The 18455-nt window shown below is 42.4% G+C and overlaps 1 protein-coding gene across 1 annotated transcript in view; it reads right to left on the reverse strand.

Moving 5' to 3' along the window:
* Positions 1–18455, reverse strand: part of PALLD (palladin, cytoskeletal associated protein) — a 445830-nt gene that overhangs the window by 298680 nt on the left and 128695 nt on the right. Inside the window, exons 8-9 of the mRNA XM_081332626.1 lie at positions 2623–2742; positions 593–923 (exon numbers count right to left, since the gene is read on the reverse strand). Of these exons, the coding sequence (XP_081188752.1) occupies positions 593–923; positions 2623–2742 (451 nt within the window). The remainder of the gene's footprint in view (positions 1–592; positions 924–2622; positions 2743–18455) is intronic.

An 18455-nucleotide genomic window follows, 5' to 3' on the forward strand; every position in this document is an offset into this window, starting at 1 on the left:
GGATATATATGCCATGGGGATAAGAGCTTCTTATCCCATCAACCATACCCAATGGTGAGTGCCCCCCTTGGTTTTCCAAGCCAACCAGCAAAACTGGCTTTTAATATCCTTCTGGAAGGCCCAAAGGGCAGATATGCATGTATCTATGTATCCATTTTAATCTTAGACTTGTGATATAAGCACACTGCTGAACAGATATTAATTAGATTTATATTATGCAATATAAGGTGCTGAGTGATGTGAACAAGAGTGCTTCTTTCCCCCCACCCCAAGCATATCATGTTTGGATGAGAGATAATAACTGACCTAAAGCCACCTACTAACCTTTGTGGCCAAGTGATGATTTGAAGGTGAGTTTTCACTCCCATTACACCAATGTAGCCCCATATGGAAGAAAATGTCATATGTAAAGCAACTGGTCAGAAGCACTATAATTGTTCATACTTCATGACCTTATGTATTCTGTTAGCTAGCTAACTTGGTGTCTTCTAGAAGTCTTGAAATTTAATCTGTTAAACTTCTGGCACTTATGAGACAAAGATAAAATACCTTTTCATAATATTAGAATATATAATGACAAAGAATTACTCACAGTTTTGGCTTAGCAAGCACAGGTGGTGGTGTTTTTGTGGGTGAAAGCAGACCACCAGGGTGGGATTTGTCAGTTTTGGTGTTGCCATTAATTATCCCATTGATTCCATGGGTAGGATGAATTCCATTGGTTTTCTTCTCCACTGAGGTGAGCTGTAATTCAGAAGATGCTACACTTGAGCTGGGATGACTGATCTTGGAGTGCTCTGAATACTTTGGAGGAAGCTCCACAGTATTAATCTCAAGATGTGAAGGTGGAGGTGGGAAATGTTGAAAGTTATCCTCATTCTGTACTCTCATTGACAAATCATGATTGGAGCTTTTGCAATTGGCTAAAATAGAAAGGAAAAAATAGCACAGCGTCATAGGTAATTATAACACTATTTGAATTATCCTCACATTTTAGTTCATTGAAAATGAGATCATTACTTTAGTCAATTACATGCCAAGAAAGACAGTCATTTTCAAATTCTCATGAGTATATGAACTTAAGGATCATAAATATTTATTTACTGCTATTATTCATGTTACAAATGGAAACTGAGTTGAGAACAATAACTGATGTGTGCTCAGTATTGGCTAAATGAATGAATGTGTGTATCAATCTTATCTGAATTAATCATAGGTCTATAATACCACTTTGCATGAAAAATAGCAACTTATTCTAAGAATTTTGCATGCATTTCTGGCTTATATATAATGCTCACAGGAAAATTACTGGGTTTGTTTTTTTTTGCTTTTAACATGAGTTACTCATTTTTTCCATTTTACCTCTGCTACCACCTAGCTTCAGAATCTTGATGTTAAAATTTGATCAAACTTATAATTAACTTCTCCCTCTATATAGTAGAAAACAAAACAAATTAGGGGGGTGGGGTGGATAATTATTCAGGAATTTACATGGTGCCAAGATATAAAATATCCACACTGCACATTCCGTACTAGCTGTTACAGAAACCAGCATTTATAGAATATATTCTTAACTAGTTATCATGAAATATATTGCTGACTACAGTACATGGTTTATGATTAACACATAAATTTTTTATTAATTTCTTCATAATTTAAAAGATATGAACTGAACTAGACTTAAAAGAAAAATCAGAAACATTTTGTGCTAGCTAGAAACCATGGTTTTTTTTAAAAAAATCCCATTTATATCCCGCCCTTCTCCGAAGACTCAGGGCGGCTTACAATCTAAAGCACAAATCAATTACTTCAATATGTCTGAATGAGGAAAGGAAATGGTTTCATCCTGAACCATTTTTTGGTATAATTGTACACTCATAATAGCAAGACACTTTAGTGCATAACTTAGGTTTTTACTATGTCAGTACATTTAATGCATAATTTTATTTTTGTAGTTTGTAGTCCAATTGAAATAGAGGCCAAATTTCTCCCTTTCTCCCTCTATTTCTGGTAGTGAGATCTACTGTTAGTTTATTTTACTGTATTTCCTAATGTCACCTCTAGGTGAGATGAGTAGAATAGAAATCAAATAAGCAAGTGAATAAGTTTTAGAGCCGGGGTTCCCAATCTTGGCAACTTTAAGACATGTGAACTTCAACTCCCAGAACTAAGCTCCCAGAATTCCCCAGCCATGTATCTTAAAGTTGTCTTGATTGGAAACCCCTGTTTTAGAGCAGGGGTCCCCAACCCCTGGTCCGTGGACTGGTACCGAGCTGCAGCATGCCAGCAACCAGGCAACACAAACAAGTAAAGCCCCATTTGTGGGATGCAGGCAGCATAAAAAACCATGCCCCCTCCAGTCTGTGGAAAAACCTCTCTCCACGTAATTGGTTCCTGGTGCCCAAAAGGTTGGGGACCTCTGTTTTAGAGGATTATGTAGAATACTCTTAGATATGTCAACTTTATACTTCTTTTTACCCTGATGTAAAGTAATACATCATCAGTAAAGATGTAGAAAAATAACATGATACACTCTAACTGTATCTGGTGCAGCTGGGTCCAAACATCACTCTGTTTCATTTATATTGTAGACAACACAATCCATCAAAAACTGCTGAATACCTGACAGCACAGTCAGTTTTGCAGTGCTTGTGACTGATCCATAATCATTGCTTGCTGTGCATGCAAAGATCCCTGCATCTTCAGGAAAAGTCTCTGCAATCACCAAAGTACATATCTCCTCTAAAAGGCAATCAGAAGAAAAATGATAATTTGGCATCATGCTTCACATAATTATCTTTGGAATTCATGATATTTAGCTTCAATCTTAGATCTAGGACATAAATGATTTGATTTATTGGGAGGCTGCCTTCCTTGATGAGCATCTTTAGCCCTCCACTCTTTTAGATGGCTATAAATATCTAAAGCAAACACTTTGTTCTTTCTATGTAGAAGCATCCTAAACCATTTATTGGATGTTAAAAGAAACCTAAATTGTGCTTACGTGAAATCTAGTATCATCTATTCAACCCAGAGTTCTCAAGATATAAATGACCAAGCTCATATTCTCCTACTTTGGATACATTATGTGAAGATCTAGCTCCCTAGAGATGGTTCTAATAGTGGGAATGATAGAAGAAAAGAGAAGAAGAGGAACATCAGAAAGACCAGATAGATCATCATGGAAAAAATCTATGTGGTCACTAAGAGGTGACAACAACTTTATATCATATAATGCCATCTAACCCAAGAAAATTGACTATAGATACAAAAAGCCATTGATGCGCATGACAAAGCAACTAATAGCTATAGTGCACCCATCAGAATCCATTTATATTTCATTTCTAATTTCCTATCTGTGCAAATCTAAATCTCAACCCCTTACTGGATTCTGCCATTTCCAAGGAGGGAAAGAGAAGGCAGGGTTGTTAAAGCCATCTCTATCCCTTAGATGCAAAGTTTGTTTACTCAGCCTGCCTGGAGGCCATCACAAAAGACCAGGAAAGAAACCCTTTGAACTAAAAAGAACAAAGAAAGAGGGGGGGGGGGAATTCTGGTTTGTATCTCCGACTGGAATGTGAAAAGGAGGAAGCAATAATGTTGCAAATGTACTGGGGCTTCTCCTTTCTCATGTGGGATTTGACACCTGAAACTTGACTGATCTGGTACTGACCAAATGGACTGAGGGGAGGGGTTTTATTCGGAGACACTTTAAAAGTATTGACCTGTGAGACAGTTTCCAGATCCTGTCTAGGTTTGGACAATCTCATCTCCAAGAGTTCTTCTTTCCTAAGATGTGGATTGGGGTGGGTTCTGACATTAGGATCTGCATTAAGAGTCAACCTGGAAAGAAAAACCTTACCGGGGGAGTTTGCAAAAAATACAATGTCTAATGATGAGGCAAGGAAGGAGGAAAGCCCCATGGAAAAGGAGTTTTCCCCCAAAATGAAACCCCACCAATGATTGGAAGCTGAAGTGTCATATTCCTCCAGGGAAGAGGTGGTGGAAATGCACGACCGCAAACCATGGTGGTTGATGGGCATTGGAAGGAAAACTGAGTGGAAAAAGGCATTGAGGAAAGTGACCCTGAGGCGGGGCGGCCACCAACCCAAATGGAGGCAAGAGATTGAGAGCTCCCTGCACATCAGTGAAGAGGAGTGGATTCTAGAGATAGCTATTCACCTGATGAAGAACACCTTTAGCTCACTAAGAGAGGAGAAACCTGAATACCACAGCCGCAGCAGCACCTGGGGCCATAACTAGAGAGACAGTTGGGGTGATCCAAAACCTGCAACACCAGGGCTGTCTGCTGGACCAAGAGCTGCTGCCTCAGCAGCACCCACCCCCTTCTGAACCACAGAGGGAGATCAGGATGAGGGGCAATACTGCCCGCTGCGCAGACACAGATCTATTCAAAGACTACCACCCCTGGATGCGAAATTCAGGGGAAAGTCAACACGCTTGGGGTTTTTCCTAGCCCAAGTCCTCAGCTATATGGAAGAATACAGACGGGCCATCCCCAGTGACAAAGCCCGCATCCGTATCGTGCAATCTGCCCTGGACGGACTGGCTGCAGATTGGGTGGTGAACCTGCATGACTCCAATGCCCCAGAACTCAATGATTTCAACTGATTCATATCATCCTTGAGGAGGTGGTTTGAGGACCCTTTGGCTGATCTTAAGGCCTGGGAGAGAATAAAAACGGTGAGGCATGGCAGACAGCCGGTGGCTGAATATACCCAAGAATTCTGAGCCATTTCCAGTAAGCTGAATTGGCTGGAAGACATCCTCCTTAGCCATTTCAAAGACAGGGTAAACTACGACCTGTATGATGCTTGCCTGCCTCGAGGAGACCCACACCATCTCTATGACTAGTATGTCCTGGCAGAGGAGGCAAAGATAGACCTACTAAAAAGACACCGCTGGGGAAAACCATGGGCCTGCCCACTGCCTGAACAAACATGCGAGCCAACAAAACCATGGTCCACAGCTAAGAAATCAACAGGCTGTTTCAAATGCGTAAAAGAAGGCCACCGCCCTACAGAATGCCACTTAAAAGCTGCTCAGCACAAATCAGAGGCATCACCCTCCAGAAGGCCAGGGAAATCTCAAGGCAACCTAAAAGAACCTGCCATGAGGGGGACAGAGGCTGGAGAGTCCCCAAACCCTGCCAAGGACTGGGAGGGGATTCTGGCCTACACCGCAGGGGCAGTGGACACCTCGGAAGACAGCTGGGAGGGAGAAACATTGGGAAGTGGATCCATTCCATCCATCCTTAAGACAGTGACTATATTATCTTGCTCCATGCCCAAAGCCATCAAAGTAAAAGCCCTAATGGACTTTGGCTGCACCTGCTGCCTCATCAGTCCAATGCTGGTGGGGAATTTGGGCATTCAAGTGAGGAGACTAAAACAACCAATCTCCTTTGGCCAGTTAGATGGGTCCATAGCAGGGGGGGTGCCAGCTACCCTAGCCACCTTACCAGTTCACCTGTCCTGGGGACCCACGAGGAAGACATAGCATTTGTAATGACCCCAGGCATGGAATGCCCAATGATTTTAGGACTGGAATGGCTGAAGAAATGGAACCCCTGGGTAAATTGGAGGACAGCAGAACTCAATTTCCCAGAGGGGGAGCATAGGAACGTAAAACCCCAAAGCACCCCCCCCCAAAAAAAAAATACCCTGAAGAGATGAGACAGCATCAGTGGGGGAAGAGAAGGGGTTACCAGAAATACTGGAGGAATACAGGGACCTTGCTGAAGTTTTCAGTGAGGAACAGGCAGATGAGCTTTCCCCTCACCGGTCCACAGACTGTGCTATAAAATTCAAACCCGGGGCAAAACTCCCAAAACCCAGGATGTATGCCATGAGCCCAAAATAAACGGTGGAGATGGAAAGATTCATTAAAAAAACCTAGAAAGGGGATTTATTGAGCCTGCCAAACCCAAAGTGGCCGCCCCAGTCCTGCTCAGGGAGAGGAAGTACAGCTCTTTCCGCTGTTGTATAGATTACAGAAATTTGAACACAATTAGTGAATGTAAACTGTACCCACTACCCCTAATGAAGGATATGCTATCCCACCTATTGAAAGGAAGGATTTTTACCAAACTAGATCTGAGAGAAGCATACTACCACATTAGGATTAAGGAAGGGGACGAATGGAAGACTGCGTTCAATTTCCCAATGGATTGCTACCAGTTCAAAGTCCTACCATTTGAACTGCAAGGGCCCCCCACAGTTTTTATGTAATTAATTAATGAAGTGCTAAGAGAGCACCTATATAAAGGGGTCCTGGTTTACCGAGATGACATCCTTATTTTCATTGAGACCAAACAGGAGCATGTTAACCTAGTCAGAGCAGTTTTGAAAAAATTGCGGCCCGCCCACCTATATGCAAAATTATCGAAATGTGAATTCCACCAGGAACGAATAGACTACCTGGGGTATTGCATATTCCCACTGGGCATCGAAATGGACCCTGAGAAAGTCACGGCAGTATTACAATGGGCACACACACACACCCCACACAAGGAAGCAATTGCAAAGTTTCCTGGGGTTTGCAAACTTTTACTGCCAATTCATCCCTTCATTTGTCCAAATAACCCTGCCCCTCACAAACTTGTTGAAAATGAAGGGGGGGGGGTCCCAAGTGAAACCCAGCCAGCCCCTGGACAATGGAACGTCAGGCAGCATTTGAGAGGCTAAAGAGACTTTTTTCTGATGAATCTGTACTGAGACACCCAGATCCTGATAAACGCTTTGTAATACAGGCAGATGCTAGCAATGTGGCGGTGGGAGCTGTATTATTACAGGAAAATGATGAGGGGGCATTGCAACCATGTGCATATACGTCCAGGAAACTCATGGAGACAGAACAACATTGGGCCATGTGGGGAAAGGAGGTGTATGCTGTGAGGTGGTCATTACTTATGTGGCGCCATTTCCTTGAAGGAAATAAAATCCCCTTCCAGGTCTGGACAGAGCACAAAAATTTGAAAGCACTAAAAACACCCAGGAAACTCACTCCTAAGCAAACCCGCTGGTCCCAACATTTTCACCGATTCTGTTTCACACTCAAACACTTACCAGGGGGAAAGAATATCTTGGCAGATGCATTATCTCGCATGCCCCAATATAACAGCACACAAGCCACTGACTCTAAACCACTTATGCCCGGACAAAAGGTGGCAGCACCAGTAACCACCAGGGCCCTAGCTAAAATGAAGCTGAGGGTGGATAGCCAAATTGGAATAGAGTTCTGAAAGTCTTTGGAAACTGATGAATGGTTCCAGAAAAATAGACATGTGTGCACAATTAAAGATGGACTACCCTGGGTGGGGGAGAAGTTATACATACCTGCCACCCAGAGGATCAATTTCATACAGTTGTGCCAAGATACAAAATCAGCAGGACATTTCAGGTTTGTAAAAACCCTACACTTAACTAAAAGACAATTTTGGTGGCCATCTATAAAAAAGGACATAGAAAGCTACGTGGGCAGCTGCCAAACTTGTGCAACAGCTAAGAGGCTGCAAGGGAAATCACCAGGACTGTTACAACTGGTGGCAAATCCCTCAGCCCCATGGAAAGAAATAGCCATGGATTTTATACTGGAATTACCAGAAAGCAATGGGAACACTGCAGTCTGGACAGTTCCGGACTTGTTTTCCAAACAAGTGCACTTCATCCATTGCGAAAAGATCCCCACCGCAAAAGCCTTAGCAAAACTTTTCATGCAGCATATTTACAGATTGCATGGGGCACCACAACACATCATATCTGATAGGCGGGGTGCAATTTACGTCGGCATTTTGGAAAGAATTTTTATCCCTTTTAGGAACCACCCAAGGACTGTCATGTAGTCATCATCCTCAGATGGGAGGTTCGGCTGAACGGTCGAACTCAGTACTTGAGCAATATTTAAGATGCTTTATTAATTTCCAGCAAACAAATTGGATGGACCTATTGCCTTTTGCAGAAGTGGCATATAATAATGCAGTCCACTCCAGCACAGGTTACACTCCTTTTCAAGTAGCTACGGGTCTAGGTTTTAACCCCATGCCAGAACTAACCCCAAAAGAACCGGTAATCCCAGCACTGAAGGAATAGATTGCACAATTACAAAACATCTGGCCAATCATTAGGAAAACTTTAGACGAAGCTAGACAAGCCCCTTCATGGATTACTGCCTTGTCGTGGCGAAGGGGCTTGCGTAATTCAATGAAGCTATGAGCTATGCCGTGCAGGGCCACCCAAGACGGAAAGGTCATAGCAGAGAGTTCTGACAAAACGTGATCCACTGGAGAAGGAAATGGCAAACCACTCCAGTATCTTTGCCATGAAAACCCTATGGACAGTACCAAAAGGCAAAACGATATGACGCTGGAAGATGAGCCCCTCAGGTCGGAAGGCGTCCAATATGCTACTGGGGAAGAGCAGAGGGCTAGTACTAGTAGTGCCAGAAAGAATGAAGCGACTGGGCCAAAGCCGAAAGGACGCTCAGCTGTGGATATGTCTGGTGGTGAAAGGAAAGTCCGATGCTGTAAAGATTTTTTCTCCATAGGAACCTGGAATGTAAGATCCATGAATCAAGGAAAGCTGGACGTGGTCAAACAAGAGATGACAAGACTAAACATTGACATCTTAGGTATCAGCGAACTAAAATGGACAGGAATGGGTGAATTTAATTCAGATGACCATCAGGTATACTACTGCGGGCAAGAATCCCTAAGAAGAAATGGAGTAGTCTTCATAGTCAATAAAAAAATAGGAAAAGCAATACTGGGATACAATCCTCAAAATGACAGAATGATCTCAGTTCGAATCCAAGGCAAACCATTCAATATCACAGTAGTCCAAGTCTATGCCCCAACCACCGGTGCTGAAGAGGATGAAATTGACCGGTTCTATGAAGCCCTACAGCACCTTATAGAACTAACACCCAAAAATGATGTCCTTATCATCATGGGGGATTGGAATGCTAAAGTAGGAAGCCAAAAGATAACTGGAATAACAGGCAAGTTTGGCCTTGGAGTACAAAATGAAGCAGGGCACAGGCTGATAGAATTTTGTCAAGAGAATACGATGGTCATAGCAAACACTCTTTTCCAACAACCCAAGAGACGGCTTTACACATGGACATCACCAGACGGTCAACACAGAAATCAGATTGACTAGATGCTCTGCAGCCAAAGATGGAGAAGCTCTATACAGTCAGTAAAAACAAGACCAGGAGCTGACTGTGGTTCAGACCATGAACTTCTCCTTGCAAAGTTTAGGCTTAAATTAAAGAAAGTAGGGAAAAGTGCTAGGCCAGTCAGGTATGAATTAAATCATATCCCTGTTGAATATACAGTAGAGGTGACAAATAGATTTAAGGAATTAGATCTGATAGACAGAGTGCCTGAAGAACTATGGACAGAGGTTCGCAACATTGTACAACAGGTAGCAACCAAAACCATCCCAAAGAAAAAGAAATGCAAGAAAGCAAAATGGCTGTCTGAGGAAGATTTGCAAATAGCTGAGGAAAGGAGGGAAGCGAAAGGCAAGGGAGAAAAAGAAAGATATGCCCAATTAAATGCAGAATTCCAAAGAATAGCTAAAAGAGATAAGAATGCCTTCTTAAATGAACAATGCAAAGAAATAGAAGAAAACAATAGAATAGGGAGGACCAGAGATCTTTTCAAGAAAATTGGAGAGATGAAAGGAACGTTTCATGCAAAAATGGGCATGATAAAGGACCAAAATGGCAGGGACCTAACAGAGGCAGAAGAGATTAAGAAGAGGTGGCAAAATTACACAGAAGAACTATATAAGAATGAGCTTAACATCCCTGATAATCACAGTGAGGTGGTCACTGACCTCGAGCCAGACATCCTAGAATGTGAAGTGAAGTGGGCCTTAGAAAAGCTGAGCAACAACAAAGCTAGTGGAGGTGACAGTATTCCAGCTGAGCTATTCAAAATCTTAAAAGACGATGCAGTAAAAGTGCTACACTCAATTTGCCAGCAAATTTGGAAAACTCAACAGTGGCTACAGGATTGGAAAAGATCAGTTTACATTCCAATTCCAAAGAAAGGCAGTGCCAAAGAATGTTCAAACTATCGCACCATTGCACTCATTTCTCATGCTAGTAAAGTTATGCTTAAAATTCTACAAGCTAGACTCCAGCAGTATGTGGATCGAGAACTACCAGAAGTACAGGCAGGATTTCGAAGAGGCAGAGGAACTAGAGATCAAATTGCTAACATACGCTGGATCATGGAGAAAGCTAGAGAGTTCCAGAAAAACATCTACTTCTGCTTCATTGACTATGCTAAAGCCTTTGATTGTGTGGATCATAACAAACTGTGGCAAGTCCTCAAAGAGATGGGTATACCAGACCATCTTATTTGTCTCTTGAGAAACCTATATGCGGGCCAAGAAGCAACAGTGAGAACTGGACACGGAACCACTGATTGGTTCAAAATTGGGAAAGGAGTCCGGCAAGGCTGTATACTGTCGCCTTGCCTATTTAACTTATATGCAGAGCACATCATGAGAAAGGCAGGGCTAGATGAATCAAAAGTTGGAATTAAGATTGCTGGAAGAAACAGCAACAACCTAAGATATGCAGATGATACCACTCTAATGGCAGAAAGTGAAGAAGAACTAAAGAGCCTCTTGTTGCGGGTGAAGAAGGAGAGTGCAAAACCTGGGTTGAAACTAAACATTAAGAAAACCAAGATCATGGCATCTGGCCCTCTCAATTCCTGGCAAATAGATGGGGAAGAAATGGAGGTAGTGACAGATTTTATTTTCCTGGGCTCCAAGATCACTGCAGATGGGGACTGTAGCCAAGAAATTAAAAGACGCTTGCTCCTTGGGAGGAAAGCCATGGCAAATCTAGACAGCACACTAAAAAGCAGAGACATCACCCTGTCAACAAAAGTGCGTATAGTCAAGGCTATGGTCTTCCCAGTTGCAATGTATGGCAGTGAAAGCTGGACCATAAGAAAGGCTGAGCGCCAAAGAATTGAAGCCTTTGAACTATGGTGCTGGAGAAGACTCCTGCGAGTTCCTTGGACTGCAAGGCGATCAAACCGGTCAGTCCTAGAGGAGATCAACCCTGACTGCTCTTTAGAAGGCCAGATCCTGAAGCTAAAACTCAAATACTTTGGCCACCTAATGAGAAGGAAGGACTCACTGGAGAAGAGCCTAATGCTGGGAAAGATTGAGGGCAATAGAAGAAGGGGACGACAGAGAATGAGGTGGCTGGATGGAGTCACTGAAGCAGTAGGCGTGAGCCTAGATGGACTCCAGAAGATGGTAGAGGACAGGAAGGCCTGGAGGAACATTGTCCATAGGGTCGCGATGCGTCGGACACGACTTCGCAACTAACAACAACAACGAACCAGTCATTTGACAAACTATGATGTTGGCCTTAGGTAATTTGACTGGCTATTAATTTTTTCAAACAGTCTGAAGAGATTTGTGTTGTAGACTGATTTTTGTCTAGACAAAGAAAGGAGTGTAAAACACATTAAATGAACAGAACTTAGTAATGATAAGAAAAATCTGTTTCATAGATTTTCAATTGCTTGAATCTCCAAAGTTGCTTCTTCTACTTCTGATTCCATACTACCTAGCATGTAATCAACTGAGATTTTGGGGAGGTAGGTAACAAATGTTCTATATCAGAGATGTATAGATAAAAATTGCCCTGTTTCCTATTACATTAGGTTTTTTAAAACATACCCTCAATAAAAAAAAACCTTGGGGCGGAATGGGACAACTCACCAATGCCCACTCATCACCGCCATCTTGCCACAGCCAACTCACTATGGCCAATTAATTGCGAGACATTTTACCATGGAATAACTCACTGTAGGACAAGTCAGTAATTCAATCTAAAATTATTTTAATTTTTGTCATTCACATTTCATTTTATCCCTCATTTTGCATTCTTTCTTTAATGATTTTATTTCACCATTTCTTTGATATTAAGTGTAACTCTTGACCCATGGCAAGTTGTCACATAGTGAGTTGGCTTTGACAAGTTGTATTGCAGGAAGTTGGCCATGGAAAGTTGGTTGTGGCAAGTTGGTTGTGGCAGGTTGGCCGTAACAAGTTGCCCACAGCGAGTTGTTCTAGACCAGGGGTTGGCAACCTGAAACACTGAAAGAACCACTTAGACCCATTTCCCTCACAAAAGGAAAAACTGGGAGCCGCAAAATGAGCATGCGCGAAAAGTGGAGCCTAAGACATACACTGGCCCTGCCCCATCCAGCTCTGGTATGGACGACTCTGCTCCCGGTGACGTCATTGCGGCCAGGGATGGCTTTGCCTATCTTGCAGGGCAGGTGGTAACCAGGGGGCGGGAGCCTCTTCCTGGGACCCAGGCATGTGAAATGAGTCAGCTCCAGGTTTTATGCCATGAACGCGTGTTTCTCACAGTGGTTTTTGCAGTGGTTGCACTTTGCTCTGCTTTTGCAAATTTTTGCACAGAATTGCCAGCTGAAGCCCCAAAGCAGTGAAGGTCTGGTAGTGTGGGAGCGGCCTCTGGGCCCACAGGACCTCCCCGCTTTGCTTCCTGGTGATCTCAGACTCATATAAAGTTTTTACAGCACCCCAGCTTCACTGCCCTTCTGAATCCCTCCTTCATCCTCTCTCCTGTGCCCAGTTTGCACAGCAGCTGCCAGAGGAAAAGGACCACTGGCACCCTGACTGCCACCTGAAGCTCAACAGGTAAACCCTTGCTTCCCCCAGGAACCGTGTGGCAGGTTGCAATGCAGCTGCCCACCTTTGCAACACGGCCAGGCTGGATCCGGCTCCCAAAGAGCTCTGTGCAAGTGGAGCCAGCTTCATTTTCTCCCCTCCAAGGCTGGAACCCCAATGCCCCTCCCCGCCTTGATCCAGAAAGATTTGCGCCTTTCCTGAACCCAGAATCAGTCCCTTCCAGCAAGTTGCCAAGCCTGCCTTCCCTCCTCCTTCCCCAGCAGCTACTGTGTTTAAATTTGCTTTTTCTTAGGTGGCTGCAGTTTCCTTCCTTCCTTCCTTTTGTTTTCTTTCCTTCCTATCCCTCTTCTCCCCCTCCCCCCTTCCCTACAATGCCCTTGCGCTGCAGTGTATCCTCCTCTCCCATAGATGTTAAAGTTTTTAAGTATGGATGGCTCTACCATCCTGGCTTCTCCTCCCCTTGGAAAAGACTCCTCTCCCCCCAACCCACGCTCTCCCTCTCTGGGACTTTTTTCTTTCCACCCTTTGGCGCGAAGGTTCTGAGGGAGTGGAGGAGGAGGCTGACAGGGAGAAGGAGCTGCTGTGGCAAATTATCTGAGGTGGCAGCAGACGGCCACTCAGGCTCACCTATCTCAGCCTGCTACAGGAGGCCAGAGTTCTGCCTCCGGGACGCAGCTGCCCAGTCGCCATCACCTCTCTGGCCTTGCCCAGCAGAACCGGCAGCACCAGCAGCAGTGGCGGTGGCATAGCTTCCTGGCGGCAGCTTCGTGGCATCTTCGTGCCAGCACAAGGTAGAGAGAGGCATTGCGCAGCAGGGAGAAAAAGGGCTGGATGCCCCTGCTGTGAAACAGCGGGGGGGGGGGAGTTGGGCAAGGCAGTGGTGGTGTGGTTGGAGGAGGGGAGCCCGAGGAAGATGCAGCAGGTAGAAAAAGAGCCCACTCATCTTTCCAGCAGTCCTCCATCTCTTCCTCCGCTGCTGCCACGTGGAGTCCAAAGAAGAAAGTCCAAAGAAGTTCAACAAATCAATTCAAACTTTGTGAGGTTTGTTTTTATGAGAAGTTTGAATTGATTGGTTGAACTTTTTTAGTCCCACTTTTTTGGGGGACTGCACATGGCAGAGGAGGACTGGGAGCCACAGGAGATGGCTGAAAGAGCCATATGTGGCTTTGGAGCCACGGGTTGCCGACCCGTCTTCTAGTCCCACCTTGGGGAATGGAACAGATAATTCAATAAACTCCATGAACTGTAATATAGCTGTAATATGTACAGTATTTTAGTTTTCTGTAATTCTTATGAAGTTATTATTTGAAAGAGTGTAACTTTAAATGGTCACTAAATGAACTGTTGTAAGTTGAGGACTATCTGTATTTTATATTTTACCTATTGTAGATAGTTTTAATAACTGGAAAAATTGGTATTTTAACCACCAGAATCTTGGTTCTTAAATTGTGGTGATTAAGCAGCTTTTAGCAAACATTTTCCACAAATGAAAAACGTTTATTTAGTAAGGTTGTCTACATTACGTTTGCTGAGGTTCCAATAATAATAATAATAATAATAATAATAATAATAATAATAATAATAATAATAATAATAATAATAATAATAATAATAATAATAATAATGAAGAAGAAGGAGGAGGAGGAGGAGGAGGAGGAGGATGTGGCTGGGCCTGGACGGCTATTGAGTGCGGTCCCTATGGTTATGGGATTACCGGTCTTTGGATTGGTAGTGGCTTAGCCACCATGAACCAACCTAGGCACCTCCCATCACCAGTGATGAGAAGAAATAAAAAAAATTCCATACCAGATCGGTCATTGCCCGGGTCAACAAGCACTGCATCAGATGCTATGGCTCCTGGACATCTGTCGAAAAATGGGCCACAGGGCTCAGTTGTTACTGCTGGGGAACCAAAGCGTACAACTATAAAGCAACTGGAACAAAACTGCAAAACCTGGACAACCAAAGAAAATCAAGAAATCATCCAATGCTACTACCAGGCAGAACCAACAGCCAGGGGATTTCAAAAAAGAATGATGCAACTGTGGAAGGAAAAGCACCCAGAAAGTGATGTAACCGAACAACAATTAATGGATCAAAGATGTTTCATCATCCATAATAAAGTTTTTACAAATGTGGAAATTCAACATCTAGGAACATTGGCTAAAAAGAAAACAACAAGCAATGATGATGAACAGGCTAAAGAAATTGTTCCAATACCTGAACAAACTGACCAACAAACTGACCAACCAGTGGAAGAAGCTGCCACACAGGATGAAGACTCCCCTGTGCAACAAAACAAAAGTGTAGAGCTAAGTAATCTAGTGAAAATGCTGAAAGAAAAGATTGAAAACCACATCAAAGAAAACACAGAAAGAGAAAGACTGCCTGCCATCCGTGAAGTGCATAGCAAACGAGTGAAAGATTTACTAAATGCTGTGAACAACATTTTAACTTCCATCCCATCCAGCACACTGTATGAAACAAACCAACTAATGTACAGTACAGCCGCCGTTATAACTGCAGAATTGGGTTATAAAATGCCAAAAAAGAAACCCACTGGAACACCAAAGTGGAAAATTTGACTTGAAAAAAAAACAAACAAAAACCCTATGAGATGTCAGCAAATTGAAATACTTGCAAGAAGGAAAACTAAAGAACAAAAAGATGAAAAATAGTTTATACAAAAAATATAACTTGGAGGAAAAAACAATAACGGAAGTCATGGAAAACCTAAAACAGCATGTAAGAGCAACAGCAAAGAAAACTGAAAGATATGAAGGATGAATAAAACAATATCGTGAAAATGCCCAGTTCAGAAGAAACCAGCACCTCTTCTATTGGTCACTTGACAAAAGTAAAGTCCAAACTACTGTTCTACCATGTAAAGAAAAAACCTTAAACTTTTGGAAAGAACTGTGGGGAAACCCAATGGAACATAATAAAACTGCCTCCTGGATCAAAGATATCCAAAAACAAGCAACACAAAACAAAATGGAGATTATTGTAATAACCACCGATATGGTTGCAAAACAAGTAAAGAAGGTCAAGAACTGGAGTGCACCTGGCCTGGACGAGCTGCATGGATACTGGCTGAAACACCTCACCAGCCTCCATCACTGCATGGCCACTCAGTTTGATGAAATGCTTCAAAATGCCACAAGTGAAGATTGGTTAACAGCTGGTCTAACATACTTGATAATGAAAGACCCTGAAAAGAGCACAGAACCAAGCAACTACCACCCAATTACTTGTCTGCCAACAACATTCAAACTTTTTACAAGATACTGGTGATGACCTATAAAGCCCTACATGGCATGGGTCCGGATTATCTTAGGGAGCACCTGCTGCCAGCATCAACTTCCCATCGTCCTGTGCGCTCCCATAGAGAGGCCCTCCTTAGGGTGCCGCCGGTTAGGGAGTGCCAGCGGGTGATCCCCAGAGGGAGGGCATTCTCTGTGGGCACGCCTGCCCTCTGGAATGATTTACCTGTGGAACTCCGGACTGCCCCTGATCTGCATTCATTTCGCCGGGACCTGAAAACCTGGCTTTTCAATTTATCTGGCCTGGACTGAAGGGGTTTACCTTTTTAAATATTGTTTTAATTGTTGGGCTTAATCAATTTAATTTATTTTAATTTAAATTATCTTTTATATTGTATTTTATGCTGCCCTGTAAACTGCCCTGAGTCCTTCGGGAATAGGGCGGTATAGAAATCTAAATAAATAAATAAATAAATAAATAAATAAATAAATAAATAAATAAATAAATAAATAAATAAATAAATTCAGTATTCAATCATCTGATGGAAAACAATTTGTATCCCACAGAACAAAAAGGAAATTATAAAAAATCAAGAGGAACAAAAGATCAGTTGCTCATTGACAAAATGGTACTTAAAAATGCAAAATGACAAAAATCAAATTTAAATATGGCGTGGATTGATTACAAGAAAGCATTTGACTCATTACCCCACAGTTGGATTAATGCATGTTTGGAAAACTTTGGAATCAGGAAAAACATCTGTACATTTTTGAAAGCAAATATGCAAAAATGGAAAACAGTTCTAACAGCAAATGGGGAGAACATTGGTGAAATCAACATCAGATGAGGAATCTTCCAAGAGGACTCACTTTCACCACTACTGTTCAACATCACATTAATTCCATTGACAATAATATTACGAAACACAAAACTGGGATACCACATCTCAAGCCAGCATGGCAAGATAAACCATCTACTATACATGGATGAGTTAAAACTGTGTGCAAAAAGCCACACTGAACTTGAATCAATACTCAATGCAGTTCAACTGTTTAGTAGTGACCTCAGAATAGACTTTGGACTTGGAAAATGTGCTATATTATCCATGCAATGAGGAAAAATGAGAAAAATAGAAGGAACAGAACTGGGAAACAGAAATATTATGAAAGCACTAGCAAAGGATGATGGTTACAAATACCTAGGCATATTGGAAGCAGATAACATCTTGAATGGAAAAGTCAAAGAGTCAACACAAAAGGAATACATCAGGAGAGTCCACAAAATACTAAAATCAAAGCTGAATGCTGGAAATATAATTAAAGCCATTAATACATGGGCAATCCCAGTGATATGCTACCCAGCTGGAATTATCAACTGGACTTTGGCTGAATTGGAACACCTAGACCGGAAAATGCGTAAACTTTTGAATATGCACCACGCTCTACATCCACGAAGTGACATTGACAGGTTAGACCTGCCAAGAAGAATAGGGGGCAGAGGGCTACTGCAAATCCATCAAACTGTAGAAGAAGAAAAACAAAGTTTGAATGACTATGTAAAATAAAGTACAGAAAAATTGCTGCAGACTGTAAAAACAGAGAACATTATAAAAATATCAGAAACAAAGGCAGAATATAAGGAAAAACGGCTAGATGACAGATTAAATAGATGGAAAACCAAAGCTTTGCATGGACAGCATTTCAAAAATATTGAAGGGAAATGTGATAACAACTTGACATGGGCATGGCTTAAGATGGGAACCAGAAGGCTTAATACTGGCTGCTCAAGAACAAGCATTACAAACTAATGCCATGAAAGTGAAGATACAAAAATCTGACAATCCAAATTTTCCGACTTTGCAATGACAAAGTTGAAACTGTTTCACATTTAATATGTGAGTGCAGCAAAATCACGCAAACTGATTACAAAGCTAGACATGACCGAGTTGCTAAACTAATCCACTGGGCATTGTGTAAAAAATATTACTTGCATGTGTCCAAAAAGTCGTGGGAACATAGGATGGAAAAAGTTGTCGAGAATGATAGGGTGAAGATCTTGTGGGACTCCTGAATACAGACAGATTGCCATTTGGAACACAACACGCCAGATATCACAGTCATAGAGAACCAAAGCGTACAATTGATTGATATTACTGTACCAGGAGATGCCAGAGTCGAAGAAAAAGAACTGGAAAAAATTACAAAATACCGCGACCTGGCCATTGAATCTGTGTGATTATGGATGAAACGTGTAACAGTGATACCCATTGTCATCGGGGCACTGGGAACTATGTCCAAAAACTTTGCAAAATACATCAAGAAATTGCAGCTTCCTGCAATAACTCCAGCAAAGCTACAAAAAACTGCACTACTCAGAACATCTTACATTTTAAGGAGATACCTGGTTGATACCTAGGAAGCTGGCAGCAACCCGTGCCAACCATTAGTGCCAGTCAATCTGAGTGTTCAGTTG

Source organism: Vipera berus, assembly GCF_964194415.1.
Source record: "Vipera berus genome assembly, chromosome: 7".
In the NCBI taxonomy this organism is placed as follows: Eukaryota; Metazoa; Chordata; class Lepidosauria; order Squamata; family Viperidae; genus Vipera; species Vipera berus.